The 21,529-nt window shown below is 40.8% G+C and overlaps 1 protein-coding gene across 3 annotated transcripts in view; it reads left to right on the top strand.

The window, feature by feature from the left end:
• Window positions 1–21,529, top strand: part of ANKRD28 (ankyrin repeat domain 28) — a 134,358-nt gene that overhangs the window by 86,530 nt on the left and 26,299 nt on the right. For all 3 annotated transcript variants that reach the window (XM_075827237.1, XM_075827238.1, XM_075827236.1), the window contains exons 9-14: window positions 3,077–3,155; window positions 8,382–8,496; window positions 12,011–12,093; window positions 18,564–18,627; window positions 19,497–19,565; window positions 20,532–20,672. In XM_075827237.1, the coding sequence (XP_075683352.1) occupies window positions 3,077–3,155; window positions 8,382–8,496; window positions 12,011–12,093; window positions 18,564–18,627; window positions 19,497–19,565; window positions 20,532–20,672 (551 nt within the window). The remainder of the gene's footprint in view (window positions 1–3,076; window positions 3,156–8,381; window positions 8,497–12,010; window positions 12,094–18,563; window positions 18,628–19,496; window positions 19,566–20,531; window positions 20,673–21,529) is intronic.

Consider the following 21,529-nt stretch of genomic DNA (forward strand, 5'->3'; position numbering starts at 1 on the left):
CATGGTGTGTCAAGGGGTTAATACAAATCCTTTTTATAACCGTAGATAGATTAGAAGGGGAGGAATTGTTCTTGGTTAAACGCTGGGAAAGTGGTTACGAAGACACTTATAATTTTTCCCTGTGGAATTCAGTTTGTGCTTTTCTTAGAAATTCGGACATTGACTCTTTTAGACCTTTTTAAATGTTAATTGTATTTCAGCAAAATCAGAATTCTTAGAATTTTTCACAGGCTTTATGATTGCTAGAGGGAAATTGTAAACCGATTTTATCCGGTCATGTATAGTGGTCTGTGATGGAATATGTTAGCAACTTTAGAATGGTGTCCAATTTGGATTCTTTTTCTGGGTGATATTTCGTGATGGATTGGTTTTACCCTTTTGTATCTTTATGGCGTTTGGTATTTTGACATTGAAAAATACTGATGTGCTATTCTGCCATGTAGACTAGCTGCACCAATATTTTTTATTTAATTTTTTTACATTGCCCCTATGGAAAGATTATGTGATGCAATAACCTTTTGATATCTTTCTATTAATAGATCCTGTGGTATTTAGCAGTTGTATTAAGCTGGTGGTGATCTGTGGGTCTAGAAGTGAATGGACTAGGTCAAATCAATGGAGTATATTCTTGGCAAATAGCACAGGTTTCTTAAAGGGAACCTGTCACCAGAATTTCACCTATTGAACTTTACTTCTCCCTCACTGGCCGCTGCTATCAAAAGTTCATTGCCATTATCCCCTCTCCTAAACTCCTCCCCCGACTGTAAATAACGGTCTGCAAACATTTTGCGCTTTTTATCGTAATAATCCGGTGTCCCTTTGTGCGCACACACCAGAAGAGGACATCAATGCACAAGCGCATGATTTTGTGTGCTGGGAGAAGGCGGCGAGCTGTCAATCAGAAGTAAGGAGGCCGGGGAAACGCGGAAAGACTTGAGGAATGAAAATATTACTTTTTTCAAACGAAGATTTGACTCTTTTCAAGAGCAGATCTGACTTTTTTCTGCTCATTTGCATACGGTGTGGGAACACTAAAAAACTGAATACTAAAGCTACAGAGCCGACTAAGAAGACAATTATAGGTTATATAGAAATGATTTTTCACCCACTTCCTCCAGGTATTGCTGGTTTAATAGGTGAAATGCTGGTGACCGGTTCCCTTTAAGTGCTTTTAGAGACAACAAATTAAGCTAAAGTTGACCTAGTTTCTTGACATCATGCATGTCTGACCGGCTTGAGCATATATTTGGAGACTGTTAAACATACAACACTATTATGGTTGAACAAGTTTCCTTGATATACTGAAACCGCTTGTGAGGTTCTCTTTTCATTCAACATCAAAGAGCTGCTCTACATCTAAGGAATCCTTCACTGCACACATTTTCTCACTTGGAAAACAAGCCTAAAAGTTTAACATTTGATCACTACAAAATAACATCTAAAATCTTGAAATGAAGAAAATTTAGCTTTGAAAAGAACAGATTTGTTTTTCTGAATAAATTTTAAAACAGATGATATATGACTGAGGATTAAATACAGATGTATATTATATTCTAGTCTGATCTCCGAATCAGTGGCGTCCCTGAGGTGAGACCCCCCCACCGATTAGAAAGTGATGGCATATCTTAGCGATATGCCATCACTTTCTGGGATGGGAAACCCCTTTAAAGAGGCTCGGTCACTAGTTTAGTAATGCCGAAACCCCTAGCTAATCGAATAGGTGCTGTCACACTGATAATGCTAGTGAAAATTGTGTACTAAAACGTTTATTATTTTAAAACTTATGAGCTTTTTTTCTAAATATTCAAATGAGGTTATACTTGATAAGTGGGTGTCAACAGCAGCGATTCTCCTGAGGTGGAGCTACCTCACAGCCTCTGACACTGTCCTATCAGCATGAAGCCGCTTCACACAGTGTGAGAGACTGAGGCTGGAGATATCTATATCTCCTCTATGGAACTTGAAGATTTGATACCCTGATCGCTTCTGTAATACATTGCAATGCTCCTGTACTGCAATGTATTATGTCTTTGTTAGGTCCCCATCTGCCATTACAACTCCATGGCATCCCACCTTCGCGTCGTGGGGATGCCGATGGGCTTGCAGAAAGAGTCCCCTCCCTAACTAAAACCACTTAGATGCTGCGGATTTTAAAAAGAACACTACTGCAGAGCCCCTGTCTTGTTAGGGTGTTATGGGCTTTCTGGCAGCATGAGTCTCCTGTAGGAGCTGCCAATCAGTCTGGGTTTCCCCCTCTCACCTCACTTGCTCTCCCGGTCTACCTCCCAAGTCATTTGGGGGTTGAGGTTGGGATGCTCCTTTGCGCAGCCGCATCTTTCTCTTTTGTAGGATCAGTCAACGATTTCATTTTGTATGGGGGCCTCACGCAATCCTTTGATCCTGCTGGAGATAACCCACAGGTGTCTGTCAGAGGCTTATTCTCCTCTTCCCATTGAAAGAAACATGTACGCTTAGCCAAGCATATTTATGGTGGCAATGGAAAAGATAGCAAAAAAGGAAATGACTTGACATCTTATGTGGATGGCCAGCTTTAGAATTGGAGCTAAGCTGAAGTCCCTGATCCTCTCTCTGCCCTATTGGAGCAGTGAGGACTGAATAAAGTAAATCACGTAAGATCTACCCACGGATAGTGAATTATAATTTGTAGACCACACCTGCACTTCTACTTTAATTTACTAGATACTATTTCATTTCAAAGACGCCTTTGTTCTTGTATAATCAAACAATAAACCAGTTCTCAAATGTACACGCCTTATATTGGTTAAGAAATTTATGGATCCTCCTTTTATTATTTGTTTTATCTCTAAATTTGGAACAGTGTGAGGGCATGCAGTAATATGTTGGCACTGTGAAAAAGGTGGCAATAACTAATTGTAGGCTAGTTTATGAATTCATATTTAGAAGATTTATAAAAGCTAAAAAAAAGGTCTGAAAGTTTGAGGTTATGGGGAAAAATGTGTATTCATAATATGTGATGAATGGTTTACATGTACACTAGCAGCCTTTTTTATGTGACATCTACAGAACAATCTTATTCGTGTATTTTTTTTTTCAGAGCAAAGATGGGAAGACACCTCTACATATGACTGCTATTCATGGTCGCTTTTCCAGGTCCCAAACAATAATCCAAAATGGTAGGTGTTAAAAATGTTAAATGCTTAAAGTAAATCTTTTTTAACATTTTTTTTTTTTTTTTTTTTTAAAGTCGTTTTACTTTCTGTGCCAATTAATTTATCATTACAGTGGCAAAGGCCTGTTTTCTGATACAGACCTCCAAATTCCCTGCATAGACAGAGAATGATAAAACTCTCCTTGCCTACAGCCACCCGTAGGGAGACCTTACTGCATACTGTTGTATTTCGTTTAATACATAGACAATATGCAATATTCTCCTAGGCTCCCCCTAGTGGTGAATCCAACAAAGAAAATGATCGACTGAAGCACAACAAATTAATAGCAAAAAATACAAAATTTTATTAACATGTAACCATGACAAAGGTTAAAACTGGAACAGGGGATGAGACACTCAATAGAAAGACATCGAAAACAGTCATGTACTGGATATAGATGTGACATAAATCTATACAAGCTTGTTTATTTGTTAGTACAGCAAAATAAGATAGTATACATGCCTATGCAGACCTGTAGCTAATGAAGCCTATTAAATGATGGCAAAAGGAGGGTCAGCAAGGGATAGAATACATGTATGTATGTACTGCCTGGGTTGCCTCTATAAGAGTATATGTATGGCAATGATTATATGCAGATACCTGAGTCCAATGATTTATCTGTACATGCGTGATAACCCAATATACGCCATGGTGTGTACTACGGGATCAGTGGTACAGGTAACATACAGCAATGTGCATAGACGCACACAGAGGTGCCAGGCCAATGTCAAGCAAGAGAGTCAATGATAGCTGTACAACATACCAGTAGACATGATGAGGATGTCTGGACCCGACGGGACGAAGGCAGTTGCCGAAACGCGCGTCGGGTCCAGACATCCTCATCATGTCTACTGGTATGTTGTACAGCTATCATTGACTCTCTTGCTTGACATTGGCCTGGCACCTCTGTGTGCGTCTATGCACATTGCTGTATGTTACCTGTACCACTGATCCCGTAGTACACACCATGGCGTATATTGGGTTATCACGCATGTACAGATAAATCATTGGACTCAGGTATCTGCATATAATCATTGCCATACATATACTCTTATAGAGGCAACCCAGGCAGTACATACATACATGTATTCTATCCCTTGCTGACCCTCCTTTTGCCATCATTTAATAGGCTTCATTAGCTACAGGTCTGCATAGGCATGTATACTATCTTATTTTGCTGTACTAACAAATAAACAAGCTTGTATAGATTTATGTCACATCTATATCCAGTACATGACTGTTTTCGATGTCTTTCTATTGAGTGTCTCATCCCCTGTTCCAGTTTTAACCTTTGTCATGGTTACATGTTAATAAAATTTTGTATTTTTTGCTATTAATTTGTTGTGCTTCAGTCGATCATTTTCTTTGTTGGATTCATTATTTTTGATCGATGCACCAAGGTTATCTTGGTCATTACCTGGGACGCAAACACAGTAGATTTCATATTGTTCAGCAACGTTGCTTTATATTGAACATTACTCTGTGTCTGTGCCCCCTCTTTCGGTGGTATTGTATTTGTATATATCCCCCTAGTGGTGGTACTGGCAGTCAGAATTGTATCAGTTTTCTGATATGGAGCACCAAATACCTTCTATGGACAGCACTCAAAGGGGGATATTAACTTCAATTTCTTAATTTCATTTTATGTGGTATTTTAAATGAGACAGAATTAAAATCTCTAGCATTATTATCTTTTTATTAGTTAAGCAAGATTGTTACACGTCTCTGCATATTCCTTTACCTGTCTCGCTACTAGAGGAAATTTTTTTTGCACCAATGGTAGTACTAAATTGCACTAAGGAGCCTTTAGAGCCATCAGATCATCTTTTTCTCACCCGCTGCTGTCAGATGTGTATTATGATGCTGAAGTAATTTAGCTTTTGGCAAATTAAGATTTTCTATGCAAATCATTTCTATAAGAATTCACCTGGCCAGTGGTGGTTAATCTACTGCGTTATGCTAGCATTTATATGTGGCCCTTGACTCCATATAGGGGTCAGAAATTTACATTCAATGTCTTGTCACCCATTTATAGTAAAGAGGTGGTCACGTATAGGCAGTCATTCTCCATTAGTCTATGGGAGATACGGAAACAGCGGAGTAAACGCACTCAGGTGGTCGTGTATCTCCAGTTTCCTATAAAGGGGGGTGATTGTGCATGTGCGGCCACCTCTCTCCTGCGACGGAATAAATGGAACCCCTTTTCTCTATCATGGGCTCCCATTAGTCGGATCAAACACTAATGGCAGATCTTATCGTTAAATCATTAATGTATATATTTGGGAAAACACCTTTTAGTAGTACTGTTGGTGCAGAAAAAAAGGCCAGATCTTGGTTAAAGGAACGCTCCAGGAAAAAGTAATACTCTGTTATGCCTAGTACAGGACATAAGAGGGCAGAGCAGGATACAGGGATTCAATGACAACCAAAGAGAGAACTCTAGTGTCATGCACTGCCCCTTCAAGATTTGCACTACGTATACCACAATTATTCAATACTAGCCCAGGGTGATCCTTTAATTCAATTTGTATTATTTTTTTGTCATCTGGGTCGCAAAAATGAGTAAGCATGCAGGACAGCAGAGCAAACACCTAGAGCGGTGTGCTGTACACAGGTAGAAGAGGCGCGACGAGGGCCATTGGCTTCTCCCCATTGACGCTTAACATTTGTGTATAAAATCCGTACTGGGCGGAAATGAAAAGAAACGGTTCCAGAACTTATTTTTGTATGTTAGAATTTTATGTCTGAATTTTGCTGTTTTGTAGTCAAAGAATTTCTGAGCTAGCTGGTCACGCTGCTGCTTCACAGCGAATGGATGAAGTAGAGTGGCCACCCGTGTGCATTGACCTCAAAGTGTAAAATAAAGGCAGTTTTATTTTTTGCACAATCTGGACCTACTAGTAGTGCCGATTAAGCGGCATTAAAGAGCCATGGCTTGGCACCGCTTTGTTTTCCTTTGGCATTTCTTAAGCAAAATTGCCGGTATGTTAGCTGCCTGTGAGGCTGATAGTATTTTACGTTTTTACGAGGTATACTAGATGGATCGTCGCTTATTTATTGTGTTGCCCTTTTCTTATTTTACCAGCTTCTGTTCCTTCTTCATTCTAGGTTGTGGGTATGACATAAATCAGCTTTGCCTTTCCCTTCTGACCTCGTGAAAATAACTGATAAGACTTCATGACAGCATGGGTGTTTCCTTGTTTTGGTGGTTGACAAATAAACTATGGTACACTGCTGTAAAGAGATAACATCTTCATCAGCATCATAATTACATAATCAGTCAAGTGATAGAATGAATTGAGAATGTTAACAGATATATGTAACGTTCCTTTTCTCTTTACTGTGGAAGCTGTTCCTATACCTATTTATATATGTAGATGCGGATTGGGGGGGTGCAAGGAAGCATCAGGCAGTAAAATCTATTGTGTACATAAAGTCTGTTTAGCAACCGCGATCATCTGTGTGTCTAATGCTTTTGTAAGCCGGATGTAATTTATTATAAAGGCGCATTTAAAGTGTTGTTTTATCGGGACAAACCCTGTTCATGTACCCTAAGCATATGTATGTCATGGGGGGGGGTGGTCTCCCACCCGCTACCCCCCCTCTAAGCTAAAGTGGAGAGCCGCTAACGGGAAACCACATTCCCTCTTGCTGCCTTCAGATTAATGGCTGCCATGTAATATTACATCTGCCAACTGCAACTTCCTCTGGGAAATTCATCTGTTTGCGGGGGCTCTCTGGAGCGGGAAGTCACCTCTCATATTAAAGGAGTCGCCTGTGATGAGATAATCTCTTTACATAGCTTATAGATAAAACAGGAATTCTGTACATCACTTGAATGGAAGAACATGTATAACCCAATGGGAAAGGTGGAATGACTTTAGCATCCTAAATCCAGAACTGTAAATTAGAATAATTTATTAGGTAAGAATGATTTCTCCATGCTCACCTTACTTTTTACACATGCATTGAAACATGTATACCTCTTGAGAAAGCGAGACGCAAAGCACACGTAGGGATGCAATGGCAGCCCCCCGACTATGTGAAATATGTAACTATGTAATTTGCTAGTTACTACTTTGAAAATACTTGGTGTACTACGAATCGCCTTTCCACTTGGGTCTTTTTTTTATTTAATGTATAAGATATTGTAGATTCATGTTATTATGATACTTTTAGATTTTGGTATTACAGTGATTTGTGGCTGTATTAAAGAAGCTCTGTCACCACATTATAAGTGCCCTGTCTCCTACATAAGGAGATGGGCGCTGTAATGTAGGTGACAGCAGTGCTTTTTATTTAATAAAACAATCTATTTCCACCACTTTATTAGCGATTTTAGATTTATGCTAATGAGTTTCTCAATGGACAACTGGTAAATGACAGGTTACAGCGAGATTACGCTTGCTCTGCTGTAACTACCACAGAAACAGTAACGAAGTGCAGAGATTGTGAATGGACATCCTGTGGAATGTCTATTCACTGTCTAAACACTTCAGTATCGTTAATGTGTTAGAATAAAACAGCACATAGTGATCTAAAAGGATCCCTATGTGCTGAGGAAATTAATGGAGAGGAGTGCATGGTGCTGATTGGTCAGCGTCATACACTCCTCTGTACAACGCCCACTTGGTCAATAGTAAAACACGCCCAGTTGTCCATTGAGAAAGTCATTAGCATAAATCTAAAATCGCTAATAAAGTGGTGAAAATAGATCGTTTTTTTAAATAAAAAGCACTGCTGTCACCTACATTATAGCGCCGATCTCCTTATGTAGGAGATAGGCCACTTATAATGTGGTGACAGAGCCTCTTTAAGGTACTTTTACACTGGCCCATTTTGGCCGATGCAACAAGCGCCAATCAACGAGACAGCTAGTTGATCGGCGCTCGTTTGCTGCTTTCAGAAGGAGCTATGTATAGGGACGGGCGCTCGTTACGCCGATCGTTCGTCGCCATACACCTCTATCATGTCGGCAGCACGTCTCTGTTTACACAGAGAGATGTGCTGCCGACAACAATAATAGTTTTCACAATTAAGACGATACAAAAAGCATTTGCAATTATCGTGAACCGCGTTCTGTGAATGTTCGTTTGCCCGATAATTGGCCAGTGTAAAAGGGCCTTTAGGCTCGTATATATTGTATCATGTGTAGGTATAGAAAACTGATAAGGCCTGTCTTTTCTATAGGAGCTGAGATAGACTGTGAAGACAAGAATGGAAACACTCCACTGCACATAGCAGCCAGATATGGCCATGAGCTCCTCATTAACACTTTAATCACCAATGGTGCAGATACCTCAAAGTAAGTGTTCACTCCTGGCAGGATTTTTCAGATTATGTATTACAGACCCCGACATATGATTGAATTCAGTAACTTGCATAGTAACATTTTCCCTGTGCGTTTGTGTGGTTGCTCAAGACTGAGTTCTGCTATACTCTTTTGTAGTTCAAAAATATGAAGAAAAACGTACCCCATTTATTAACACTATTTAAAGTTTCGCCAAACATTTGACAAACTAATGACATGTCATAGTGACATGTCAGACGATTGGATTGGTGGGGCTCCGAGCACTGAGACCCCCACTAATTGCTAGAACGAAGCAGCAGAAGCGCTGGTGTGAGCGCTCAGCCGCTTCGTGTCCGGCTTTTTCCGGAAAGCCGATGTATCGGAGTACGGGCTCATAGACATTCTGTTGAGTCCGTACACCGATACATTTATTTCCGGAAAAAGAAGAACAGATGCGAATTGGCTGAGCGCTCACACGAGCGCTTCAGCTGCTTTGTTCTAGCGATTGGTGGGGTCTCAGTTCTCGGACCCCCACCAATCCAAACTTCTGACATGTCACTATGACATGTCAGAAGTTTGTCAAACGTTTAGCTACACTTTGTTATATTTCTGTACACTTTGATTAAGTTGTTAGTGTATATTCCTCTAACATCAAAGTAACCAGTAAATGTAAGTATTCTTATTGTCCTATTTGCAATAGAATCAACAGAAAATAATGAAGGAGCGCAATGATACCAGCCACAATAATAATTTCCTTTTTTATAAAGTAGTATGTTTTTCCAACTTAACCTCTGTGAGTGGCAACTAAGTTACTACCCAGAAATGATCCAAAGCAGACAAAAATAAACTTCTTTTCCAGCCGCTTCAATCCTGCCGGAGTCCTTCGTTATCCGGTTCCGTATAAACAATGCAAAAATCTAGAAAAAGACTTTGAAGAACGGCTGTATTGAAGCTCAATGGAATAGAACTCAAATGTGTGAGGAGAGCCCGGCACCTAGCTCCCCTCACTCCCCTGGTCTCGCTTTCAGTAATGCAGCAGACCGAATCAACCGAAGTAAAAGGGTGATTTTAATAACCTTTGAATATAAAAACAAATATAAAATGGCCAAATATTCCACGCCTATCGGGGCATCCCCGTTCATCGGGAAACCTTAGCGGTCATTAGCACGTTTATGCAAGAATAACGGGAAAGTGGGTATTTAAACGTGCCAGTATATGACAGCTAATCTGTCCTGATGAACGGGGATGCCCCGATACGCGTGGAATGTTTGGCCATTTTATATTGTTTTTCTATTCAAATGTTATTAAAATCACCCTTTTACTTCGGTTGATGATTCTGCCTGCTGATTTACTGAAAGCGTTACCAGGGGAGTGATATTTAAAGTGAACGAGGATCGGAGGGGAGCTAGGTGCCCGGCTCTCCTCACACATGTGACTACTATTTAATTTGCATGCTAATTTGACTGCATTGTATTGAACTTCAATACAGCCACTCTTTCTGTATCTTTGTATTGTCCCATTTGTCAAGTTATAAAAAACAGTGCCACTCTTGTCCTAGGGTTGTTTCTGGTATTGCAGGTTAGCCCCGTTCAATTGGCTTTAACTAGGCAGATTTGTTTTTTAATATTTACAGGGTTTTGCCCATCACAGACATTTATGGCATAGCCACAAGATATGACATAAATGTCAGATGCGGGTACTACCTCTGGGACACGCACCAATTTCTAGAACGGGGCCCTCTAAAACCCTGTTCTACCTTTTCTCGTTTCCCGCTACCACTTTTCAATTTCCCACCATGTAATATCGGAAAACAGCGTAGCTTGCTGAGCTACTCTGTTTCCGTAACTTCCATAGAAGTGAATGGCAGTTATGGAAGCAGCGTAGCGCAGAAACTGCGCTGTTTCCTTTACTGCCATTCACTTCTATGGGAATTAAAGAAACCGCGCAGCTCAGCGAGCTACGCTTTTTTCTGATTATATGGTTGGAAATTACAAGTGGCAGCGGGAAACAAGAAAGGTAGAAGGTAGGGGGGCCCCGTTCTAGAAATAGATGCAGGTCCTACCTCTAGAACCTGCTCCTATCTGACATTTAGGGCATATCCTGTGGATATGCCATAGATGTCCCTAGTGGGCAAAACCCATTAAGCAGTAGTTTGTTGAGATTCTCTGCTCGGAAACCATCAATACAATGTAATTCTCAGTCTATTCCAGCAGATTGTTTGGCAGGAAGATCTGCATGTATGTGGCATTAGAGCCCTTCATTACCAAAGTCTCAACGATGGGCAACCTGATCTGCACAGGACTTGGTCATGTATGGTGGTTGCCAAACATGATTGTAGGATGCCTAAGCAGATAGCGGTCAGTCAGGAAAGTCTGTACTTGTCTATGTGCATTCTGTTCTCTATCCAAGACTAGTAAAAGTGGTTTTCTGTGGATCTAGTTGGCAAGTGCATGCACAGCTTTCACATATCCACAGATCATTAACCACTTTCCGCCACAGCCATATTTCGTTCTTAATTTTAGTTTTTTTACTTCGCCTTCCAAAATCCCTAACTTTTATTTTATTTTCCTATCGGCTTCATCTTATGTGGGCTTGTTTTTTGTGGGTTGAGTTGTAGTTGTTAATGGCACCATTTAATGTACCATAATATGTACTGGGAAACGGAAAAAAAATGAATTGTGGGATGGAATAGGAAAAAAACTTTAGATTTTGTTTTTACGTTCCCCGTGCAGTAAAAACATGTTCACTTTATTCTGCGGTTCAATACGATTACGACTTTTTTTGTTAAATTTTTGGGGATATAAGGTGACCAAAAAAACAGAAATCCTTGTGATTTTGTTTTGGTTTTTTTTGTTTTTTACGCAGTTTTTTTTTTGCAGGTTAAATAATGTATATTGTAATAGTTTGGACTTTTGCAGACGTGGCGATATCAATTGGGCCTGTTTTTTTATGTTGGTGGAAACATTTGAAGGTTTTTTTTTAACTTTTAACTAATCTCTATTTAATCTATTTAATCTCCCCCCCCCCCCCCCCCCAAGGGACTCGACCAAGTGATCATTTGATCGCTGCATAATACACTGCAATTCCTATGTATAGCGGGGCATTGTAATTTTTACCGTCTTCTATTAAGCCCTCCTATTAACCCCCATATTAGGAGCAGAAAGATGGCAGAACTGGGGGGCCTTAATTAGGCCCCAGACTGCCATGACAACCATCGACATCCTGCGATCTCCTTGCCGGGGGGGGGGGAGGTGGAGTGACAGCGGGGGTTCCCCCACTTTTCCAAACAACAAGGATGCTGCGGTCACTATCAACCACAGCATGTAAGTGGTAAAATAGCCAGGATCTGAGTTATCTCCAATCCCGGCCATTGCAGTAATTATTTTGGGTTTTTTCAGTTGACCATAAAAGATTCAATCAGCGGCAAATTAACAATTTCTCGCTGATCGAGCAATCGGTGAACATATTTAAACAGCCCAATAATTCCGAACGTTTGCATATCTGAACGCTAAAACGTGATATCTTGCAGGCGAGGCATCCACGGAATGTTTCCTCTCCACCTGGCTGCACTGAGCGGATTCTCGGATTGCTGCAGAAAGCTCCTTTCTTCAGGTGGGTTTTATCATTTGGAGCCCGATCTCAATGACACTCCGTGCAATTTATTTATCAATAAACCGGTCTAAAATAATATGTCTACATGAGTTGTAGAAAAGTTTTATGATTTCCTTCAATTAGAAATTTGCCTCAATGGCTTTGGCTTTGAAGTCCCATGGAAGTGGATGGACCCTGCACAGTGTTATTTAATGAAAGAATACGATTTCTAGGTGCTTAGAAAGTAGTCTTATATAACACTAATACAGAACACTCAGAAAACAGGTTCCAGCCCCGCAAATACCGTCAGGGACATGGAGGATATTATTACAAATATGCTCTTTGTCATTTAATATTCACACCATATTATCAAGATTGTTTTGGGTCGTCGTATTGCCAGAAAATATTTATTCGCTATTTGATTATCTGACTGTTTTGGTCTGCAATGAGGTTTGCTTTGTTTTTGGGAATCTTTTCTCTCTACCTTTTTGAGATCTCAACTGTTAACTGTTTGATAAAAAAAAATACATATCACAATACTGCCAGCTCCTTCACTGCATAGTTTAGAAATAAAAGTGGAAAAAGTTTAGTCACATTAGTCACCGTATAATCTCACTACACTAGGGGCTGGCGACCATCTTTCCCTTCAGAGTGCTAGTGCCACTAGGTTTACAAGTGCCCCTCTGTGAGCGTGACAACGCCGACTGTACACAAACCTACAAAATTTGGCTTTCGTGTCGTTACCTTTGCTGGTGTAAACTCTTGACATTGTCTAGAAGGCTGCACTTACATTTAGGCCGAACTCAGACAACCGTAGTATACGTCCACGTGATGGCCGTTAAAACCCCGTCCGTCACACAGACGCATGTGTTTCAAGGTTCACATGGCTGTTGCTTCAATGGACCGTGTGAAGGTTCCGTTTGAAAAAATAGAACGTGTCCTATTTTCTTCAGTTTTCACGGATCCCTTGATAGACTCAAGTCTATGGGGATTCGTAAAAACGGGACACGCACGGGTGCAACTCGGACATGAAAAACGGCTGGTTTTCACGTCCGAATTTGCACTTGTTCGTGTGAATCCGGCTTTAGCCTGTGTCTTGCAAAACGTTGTGGCTATTACTTGAGATTATTTTTCATTTTACGTGGCTCTCTAGGCATAGTTACTATAAAATATAGTTTATTTTGTAAATAAGCCATTTACTGCCTCCTTTAACCCCTTCCCTCTTTAGCCACTTTTGACCTTCCTGACCGAGCCTCATTTTTCAAATCTGACATGTGTCACTTTATGTGGTAATAACTCCGGAATGCTTTCACCTATCCAAGCGATTCTGAGATTGTTTTCTCGTGACACATTGGACTTTATGTTACTGGCAAAATTTGCTCGATATGTTCAGTATTTAATTGTGAAAAACACCAAAATGTAGCGAAAAATTGCAAAAATTAGCATTTTTCTCAATTTAAATGTATCTGCTTGTAAGACAGGCAGTTATACCACCCAAAATTGTTGCTAATTAACATCACCCATATGTCTACTTTAGATTGGCATCGTTTTTTGAACATCCTTTTATTTTTCTATGACCTCACAAGGCTTAGAACTTTAGCAGCAATTTCTCACATTTTCAAGAAAATTTCAAAAGGCCATTTTTACAGGGGCCATTTCAGTTGTGAAGTGGCTTTGAGGGCCTTATATATTAGAAACCCCCAAAAAGTCACCCCATTTTAAAAACTTCACCCCTCAAAGTATTCAAAACAGCATTTAGAAAATGTCTTAACCCTTTACACATGTCACAGGAATTAAAGCAATGTAGAGGTGAATTTTACAAATTTCATATTTTTTTGCAGAAAAAAAATTTTAGTACAATTTTTTTTATAACACAGAAGGTTTTACCAGAGAAATGCAACTCAATATTTGTTGCCCAGTTTCTGCAGTTTTAGGAAATATCCCACATGTGGCCGTAGCATGCTACTGGACTGAAGCATCGGCCTCAGAAGCAAAGGAGCACCTGGTGGATTTTGGGGCCTTATTTTTGTTAGAATAAATTTTAGGCTCCATGTCAGGTTTGAAGGGCTCTTGCGGTGCCAAAACAGTCAAAATCCCCCAAAAGTGACCCCATCTGGGAAACTACACACCTCAAAGAAATTATCTAGGGGTACAGTGAGCATTTTGACCGCACAGCTTTTTTACAGAAATTATTAGAAGTAGGCCGTGAAAATTAAAATCAACATTTCTTCAAAGAAAATGTAGGTTTAGCGATTTTTTTTCTCATTTTCACAAAGACTAAAGGAGAAAAAGCACCGTAAAATTTGTAAAGCAATTTCTCCCGAGTAAAACAATACCCCACATGTGGTAATAAACGGTTGTTTGGAGACACGGCGAGGCTGAGAAGGGAAAGAGCGCTATTTGGCTTTTGGAGCTCAAGTTTAGCAGGAATGGTTTGTGGAGGCCATGTCACATTTACAAAGCCCCTGAGGGGACAAAACAGTGTAAACCCCCCACAGGTGACCCCATTTTGGAAACTACGCCCATTGAGGAAATTATCTAGGGGTATAGTGAGCGTTTTGACCCAACAGGTTTTTTGCATAAATTATTGGAAATAGGCCCTGAAAATGACAATCTAAATTTTTTCAAAGAAAATGTAGGTTTAGCTAATTTTTTCTCATTTCCACAAGGACTGAAGGAGAAAAAGCACCATAAAATTTGTAAACCAATCTCTCCCGAGTAACACAATGCCCCACATGTGGTAATAAACGGTTGTTTGGAGACACGGCAGGGCTGAGAAGGGAAAGAGCGCTATTTGGCTTTTGGAGATCACATTTAGCAGGAATGGTTTGCGGAGGCCATGTCACATTTACGAAGTCCCTGAGGAGACAAAACAGTGGAAACCCCCCACAAGTGACCCCATTTTGGAGACTACACCCATTGAGGAAATTATCTAGGGGTATAGTGAGCTCTTTGACCCCACAGGTTTTTTTCAGAAATTATTGGAAGTAGGCCCTGAAAATAAAAATAAAATTTTTTTCTAAGAAAATGTAGGTTTAGCTTATTTTTACTCATTTCCACAAGGACTGAAGGATAAAAAGCACCACAAAATTTGTAAAGCAATTTCTCCCGAGTAAAACAATGCCCCACATGTGGTAATAAACGGCTGTTTGGAGACACGGCTTGGCTTAGAAGGGAAAGAGCGCTATTTGGCTTTTGGAGATCACATTTAGCAGGAATGGTTTTCGGAGGCCATGTCACATTTGCAAAGCCCCTGAGGGGAAAAAACGATGAAAACGCCCAAAAAGTTACACCATTTAGGAAACTACACCTCTTGAGGAATTCATCTAGGGGCGTAGTGAGCATTTTGACCCCACAGATGTTTCATAGAATTTATTAGAATTGGGCAGTGAAAATAAAAACAATCCTTTTTCTTCAATAAGACGTAGCTTTAGCGCAAATTTTTTCATTTTCGCAACAAATAAAGGAAAAAAAGAACCCAACATTTGTAAAGCAATTTCTACCGAGTACGGCAATACCCCATATGTGGTCATAAGCTGCTGTTTGGGCACACGGCAGGGCTCAGAAGGGAAGGACCGCCATTTGGAGTGCAGATGTTTCTGGATTGGTTTCTGGGCGCCTGTGGGCCCAAAACAGTGGAAACCCCCCAGAAGTGACCCCATTTTGGAAACTACACCCCTCAATGCATTTACTTACGGGTGTAGTGAGCATGTTAACCCTTCAGGTGTTTTGTAGAAATTAGTGTGAACTCGATGTTGCAGAGTGAAAATGGGATTTTTTCCACAGATATGTGGACAATATGTGGTGCCCGGCTTGAGCCACCATAACAAGACAGCTCTCTAATTATTATGCTGGGTTTCCTGGTTTTAGAAACACCCTACATGTGGCCCTAATCTCTTACCTGGACAGTCGACCAGGCTCAGGAGTGAAAGCGTACCATGTAAAATTGAGGCCTAATTTGGCGATTTACAAAGTATTGGTTCACAACTGCAGAGGCTCAGATGTGAAATAATAAAAATAAACCCCTGGGAAGTGACCCCCACTATGGAAACTGCACCCCTCAAGGCATTTATTAAGGGGTGTAGTGAGCATTTTCACCCCACAGATCTTTTCCATAAATGAATGTGCTGTTGATGGTGCAAATCAAAAATTTATATTTTTCCCTAGATATGCCATTCAGTGACAAATATATAGTGCCCAGCTTATGCCACTGGAGACACACACCCCAAAAATTGCTAAAAGGTTTCTCCCGGGTATGACGATGCCATATATGTGGAAGGAAACTGCTGTTTGGGCACGCTGTAGGGTTCAGATGGGAGGAAATGCCATTTGGCTTTTGGAGCGTGGATTTTGCTTGGTAGTAGTTTTGTTTGGAGTCTTACTGGTGTTTCCGTTTATAATGTGGGGGTATATGTAAGCCGGGCGGAGTATATAAGGGGCATAGTCAGGTGGTATAATAACGGGGTAAAAAAAAAACAATAAAATAATCCATAGATGTGTGTTGCGCTGTGAAGCAATCCTTTCTGCACAGGCCGGTGTCGCACTGATAAATGGTGTAATTTCTTATCCCCCTTTTGGTCCACACTCCGCACCTTTGTAGTTTGGGGAATTTTGCTGGGAAAGTGTTGACCTGGTATAATACGGGCACCGTCGCTTCCAGCGGATATGTTTGGGCCCTCCCTTTCCTGGTTCCCTAATTTTAGGTCCTTGAAAAATCGCCTCTTCAAACAGAAGAAATGTTCCCCTCGGGCCGGCACAACTGCATATTTTTTTATTTCCTGACTTATTGGAGCCATAACTAATTTTATTTTTCATAGACGTAGTGATATGAGGGCTGGTTTGTTGCGGGACGAGCTGTAGTTATTATTGGTACCATTTTGGGGTACATGCGACTTCTTGATCACCTTTTATCCTATTTTTTGGGATGCCATGTAAACAAAAAAACGCAATTCTGGCACAGCTTTTTTCGTTTTTTTTTTTATACAGCGTTCACCATGCGTTATAAATTACATGTTAACTTTATTCTGCGGGTCAGTACGATTCCGGCGATACCTAATTTATAGCACTTTTTCATGTTTTACAACTTTTTGCACAATAAAATTACTTTTGTAAAAAGAATGTATTTTTTCTGTCGCCAAGCTGTGAGAACCATAACTTTTTAATTTTTTTGTCGACAGAGGTGTATGAGGGCTTGTTTTTTGCGGGACGAGCTATAGTTTTTATAGGTACCATTTTTGGATACGTGCGACTTTTTGATCACTTTTTATTCTAATATTTGTAGGGCAAAGTGACCAAAAAACAGAAACTCTGGTAACGTTTTTTACGGTTTTTTTTACGCTGTTCACCGCGTGCAATAAATAATATAATATTTTGATACCTCCGGTCGTTACGGTCGTGGCGATACCAAATACATATGGTTTATTATTATTTTTCAATAATAAAGGACTTGATAAGAGTAAAAGGGGGATTGTGTTTTATTTGATTACTTGAAACTTTTACTGTTTTCAAACTTTTATTTTGTGCACTTTTTTTTACACTTTTTTATACTTTTTTTACACTTTTTCTCAAGTCCCACTAGGGGACTTGAAGTTCCAACGGTCAGATTTTTTTTTTTCTAATACATTGCACTACCTATGTAGTGCAATGTATTAGATCTGTCAGTCATTCACTGACAGCAAGCCGATTAGGCTTCGCCTCCCGGCGGGGCCTAAATCGGCTTCCGTAATGGCAGAGCAGGAGACCATTGTGTCTCCTGTTGCCATAACAGCAGTCGCCAGTCCCGATTGCCTGTCAGGGCTGGCGATCTGCTAGTAACCGCTACGATGCAGCAATCGCTTTCGATTGCTGCATCGAAGGGGTTAATGGCAGGGATCGGAGCTAGCTCCGGTTCCTGCCGTTACAGGTGGATGTCAGCTGTACAGTACAGCTGACTTCCACCGCTGATGACGCCGGATCAGCTCCTGACCCGGCGCCATCTTGCCGGCAGCTACGGAAGCCGATCAGGCTCCGCCGCCGGGCGGATCTTGACCGGCTTCGGTGCTAGGCAGACCGGGAGGCCAGTATTAGGCCTCCGGTTGCCATTGCAGCCACCGGAACCCCGGCAATTTCATTACTGGGGTTCCGATGAGCTGCAAACACCTTAAGTGCAGCGATCGCGTTTGAGCGCTGCACTTAAGGGGTTAATGGCGGGGATCGACGCTAATTTCGGTCCCCGCCGTTACAGCCGGATGTCAGCTGTAAGATACAGCTGAGATCCGGTGATGATGGTACCGGCTCAGCTTCTGAGCCGGTCCCAAACATTTGGCGTACATGTACGGCAAGATGCGGGAAGTCAGTACTTTCCATGACGTACATGTACGGCAAATGTCGGGAAGGGGTTAAAAAAAATGGATCCTGTTTTAGCCCAGCAGTGGTATATAAAAAAAAATGAATATATGGCGTTTACATTGTCCGTTTTCGCTGTCCTATAAAATGTAAACTCTGTATTTTAGGTTTCGCTATAGATACTCCAGATGACTTTGGCAGGACCTGTCTTCATGCTGCTGCAGCTGGAGGGTACGTTGCACTTACGCTGTTATATGTGATAAGTTAAAATGATTCACTCCAAAATATTGTATAAGAGCAAAGATTATAAAATGGACAGAACAGTTTATTCATTTTCTCGGTTTATTAATGAACCCTTAAATCGCAGTTCATAACAAGGTGTAACGTTTTTTCTTTTTTTGTGGACATTGATGTGGATTGTGATTTTGAATCTTCACAATGTCTGTGACGGCACTGGACTTGAGAGAAACTGGAGCGTGAAATGTGTTCATGCGGACGCCGCTGCATGTCCGTGCGGGGATTCAGCCCTGGAGCAGCTTAGAAGTAGAATACTAAACACTTTTGTCTTTTTTTAATATACACTGCAGTTATTGTGCTTGAAGGTCTCCTACAAACCTTTATTTTAGAACAAATATTGGCAGTGGGCACACAGAGTAGACTACCGCTCCTACCTTACTGCGTATGCACATATGTGATGGTTGTTAGTTTTTTCAGTTATTTAAAGGGGTACTCCCAAATCACACATTTATGGCATATCCACCGGATATGTGTGCTAGGTGCAGGTCCCACCTCGGTAACCCACACTTATTTGGGAACGGCTGTCTACGTAACTCCACAGAACTGTTTGGAGAGAGCCACCGTTCCAGTCACTCCCCACCTGGATGTGGCGGCTACCTCACATGCGGTTTGAGAGTCCTCTTTTCGGTGTGGGTCCCAAACTTGGGATCTACACCTGTCACACATTTGTAGCATGTCTTGTAGATATGCCATAAGTGTGAGTTGAGAGTTACCCTTTAAAGAATTCTAGCCTACATTTCAGGCAGGTTGATTTGGAATTGATGTCTCCAGAATGTGTTACAAATGTATAAATAATTTTTCAGGAACCTTGAGTGTCTGAACTTGTTGTTAAACACCGGTGCAGACTTTAACAAAAAAGACAAGTTTGGGAGGTAAGTGTTTGTTTTTCTAAGTTTGGGTTCAGGGGTTTTTGGTATCATTTTGGCTCCTTCTCGAATACTTTTTTTTGTCATTGTCGCTACCAGCATAAGATTTATTTATGTTGTGTCTTGGTCCACTGAATAAAGACTGTACTGTAAGGGTCTGTTCACACGCAGTGGTTTCAGACATAATTCGGGCGTTTTACGCCTGAAAAAACGCCCCTAATACCTACAAACATCTGCCCATTGCTTTCAATGGGAATTACGATGTTCTGTTCCCACGAGCCTTTATTTTACGCTTCTCTGTCAAAATACGGCGCGTAAAATGACGGCTCGTCAAAAGAAGTGTCAGGACATTTCTTGGGACGTTTTTGGAGGCGTTTTTCATTGACTATTGAAAACCGCTCCAATAAATTGCTGTAAAAAAACGCCACAAAAATCGTGAGTCGCTTAAAAAACGTCTGAAAATCAGCTGTTTTCCCTTGAAAACAGCTCCGTTTTTTCAGCCGTTTTTGGTTAAGCGTGTGAACATACCCTCATACTTGCCCACCGTAGCTGTAGCCATTTACACGCAGCTGGTCACATCAATGTTACCGAGTAATTAAAGCATCTCCTCCATAAATCGATCCCCCACCCCAGTGATCAGATTGCTGCGGGTCCAGCTGCTGAAACCTTTAGCGATCAGCTGATTTTGTTGGGGGAAGCTGTGCGAGTGCCCTGCAGGTTGTAGGGGAGGTTTCATATTGCAAAGTCCCTATTCAAATGTATGTACCACTTGTTTGTGCTGATGTCTCCATAGCTTGAGCTGCTTCTTCCAGCGCTGGAGACCCCGTCTAGAACGTTCATATGCCTTAATAGGATATATTGATCTAGTTTATCATGGCTGCACTGTTGTTCGTTCTCATTGATCATAGCAAAGTTTAGCAGATATTTACTGTTTGTTGAAATAATTGTGTTTTCCCTTCTCACCGAATGAAGAACTCCACTTCACTATGCCGCCGCCAATTGTAATTATCAGTGCCTGTTTGCACTTGTGGGATCTGGAGCCAGTGTGAATGATCTAGATGAGAGGGGTTGTTCCCCACTGCACTATGCAGCTACATCAGACACCGATGGCAAGTAAGTTGTGTTCATGTCACTTTATTTTTTGCGTTCTATTTCATCAGATTAAGTGGATCATGAGGACTCTGTGCCAAGGGTATTGGAATGTCATCACATTTGTCTCTTTATGTGGATTAGGGAGAATGTAGCCTTTTAAGAAGGGGTGCTCTTGGCTCGATCTCTAGGCCAATGCTGACGGTCACGCAGCCTGCCACCTTCACAAAGAACCACTTGTTTTGGCTCCTTACTTAGCGCTTTTTGTCCAGAAGTAATCTCAGCAACGCTGAGAATATTCTGTAATTAGAAGGACATGAAAACTATATTGTACGTTTCAACAATTTGCCTCTTGTGTGTAGTTTTTTTTTTCTTTTATAAGGCGTTTTCCAAAAAAGAGGGGTTTTTTTTCTTTTCTTTTAGTCGTTTCGAAAAACACAATCTTGGCATTGGGATCAAATGGGTCTAGTGCCTTGTGCAGACCCTCACTACTTATTCATGAAGATCCGTATGGAGACTCCTAATCATTTGAAGGCTGTGTCCAAAAAAATGTGGAAATATTTAGGCGTGTTTTGTAAAATAATCAAACCTTACTAGTTCCCACTATTCTGGCTCTTTTTTTTTTTTTGCTGGACCTTTGTTATTGAGCCTTGAAATCTAAGCAACAATAAGAGAAATTTGGAACATGAAGAATATTGATTTAGTTTTCTTATTTGGTTTATTTACGATTCATTTAGAAATGCAGAAAATCTGATAATTCGGCGCACATCTGCACTTTAGTAACCTTGTGTAATAAGTGCAGGTGTAGAAACGTGACCTGCACCTCTCCTTCTCCAGTTTAGAATTAGAACAGCCCTTTTCTGCCATCTAGTGACTAAAAT

Source organism: Rhinoderma darwinii, chromosome 5, assembly GCF_050947455.1.
Source record: "Rhinoderma darwinii isolate aRhiDar2 chromosome 5, aRhiDar2.hap1, whole genome shotgun sequence".
Classification (NCBI taxonomy): Eukaryota; Metazoa; Chordata; class Amphibia; order Anura; family Rhinodermatidae; genus Rhinoderma; species Rhinoderma darwinii.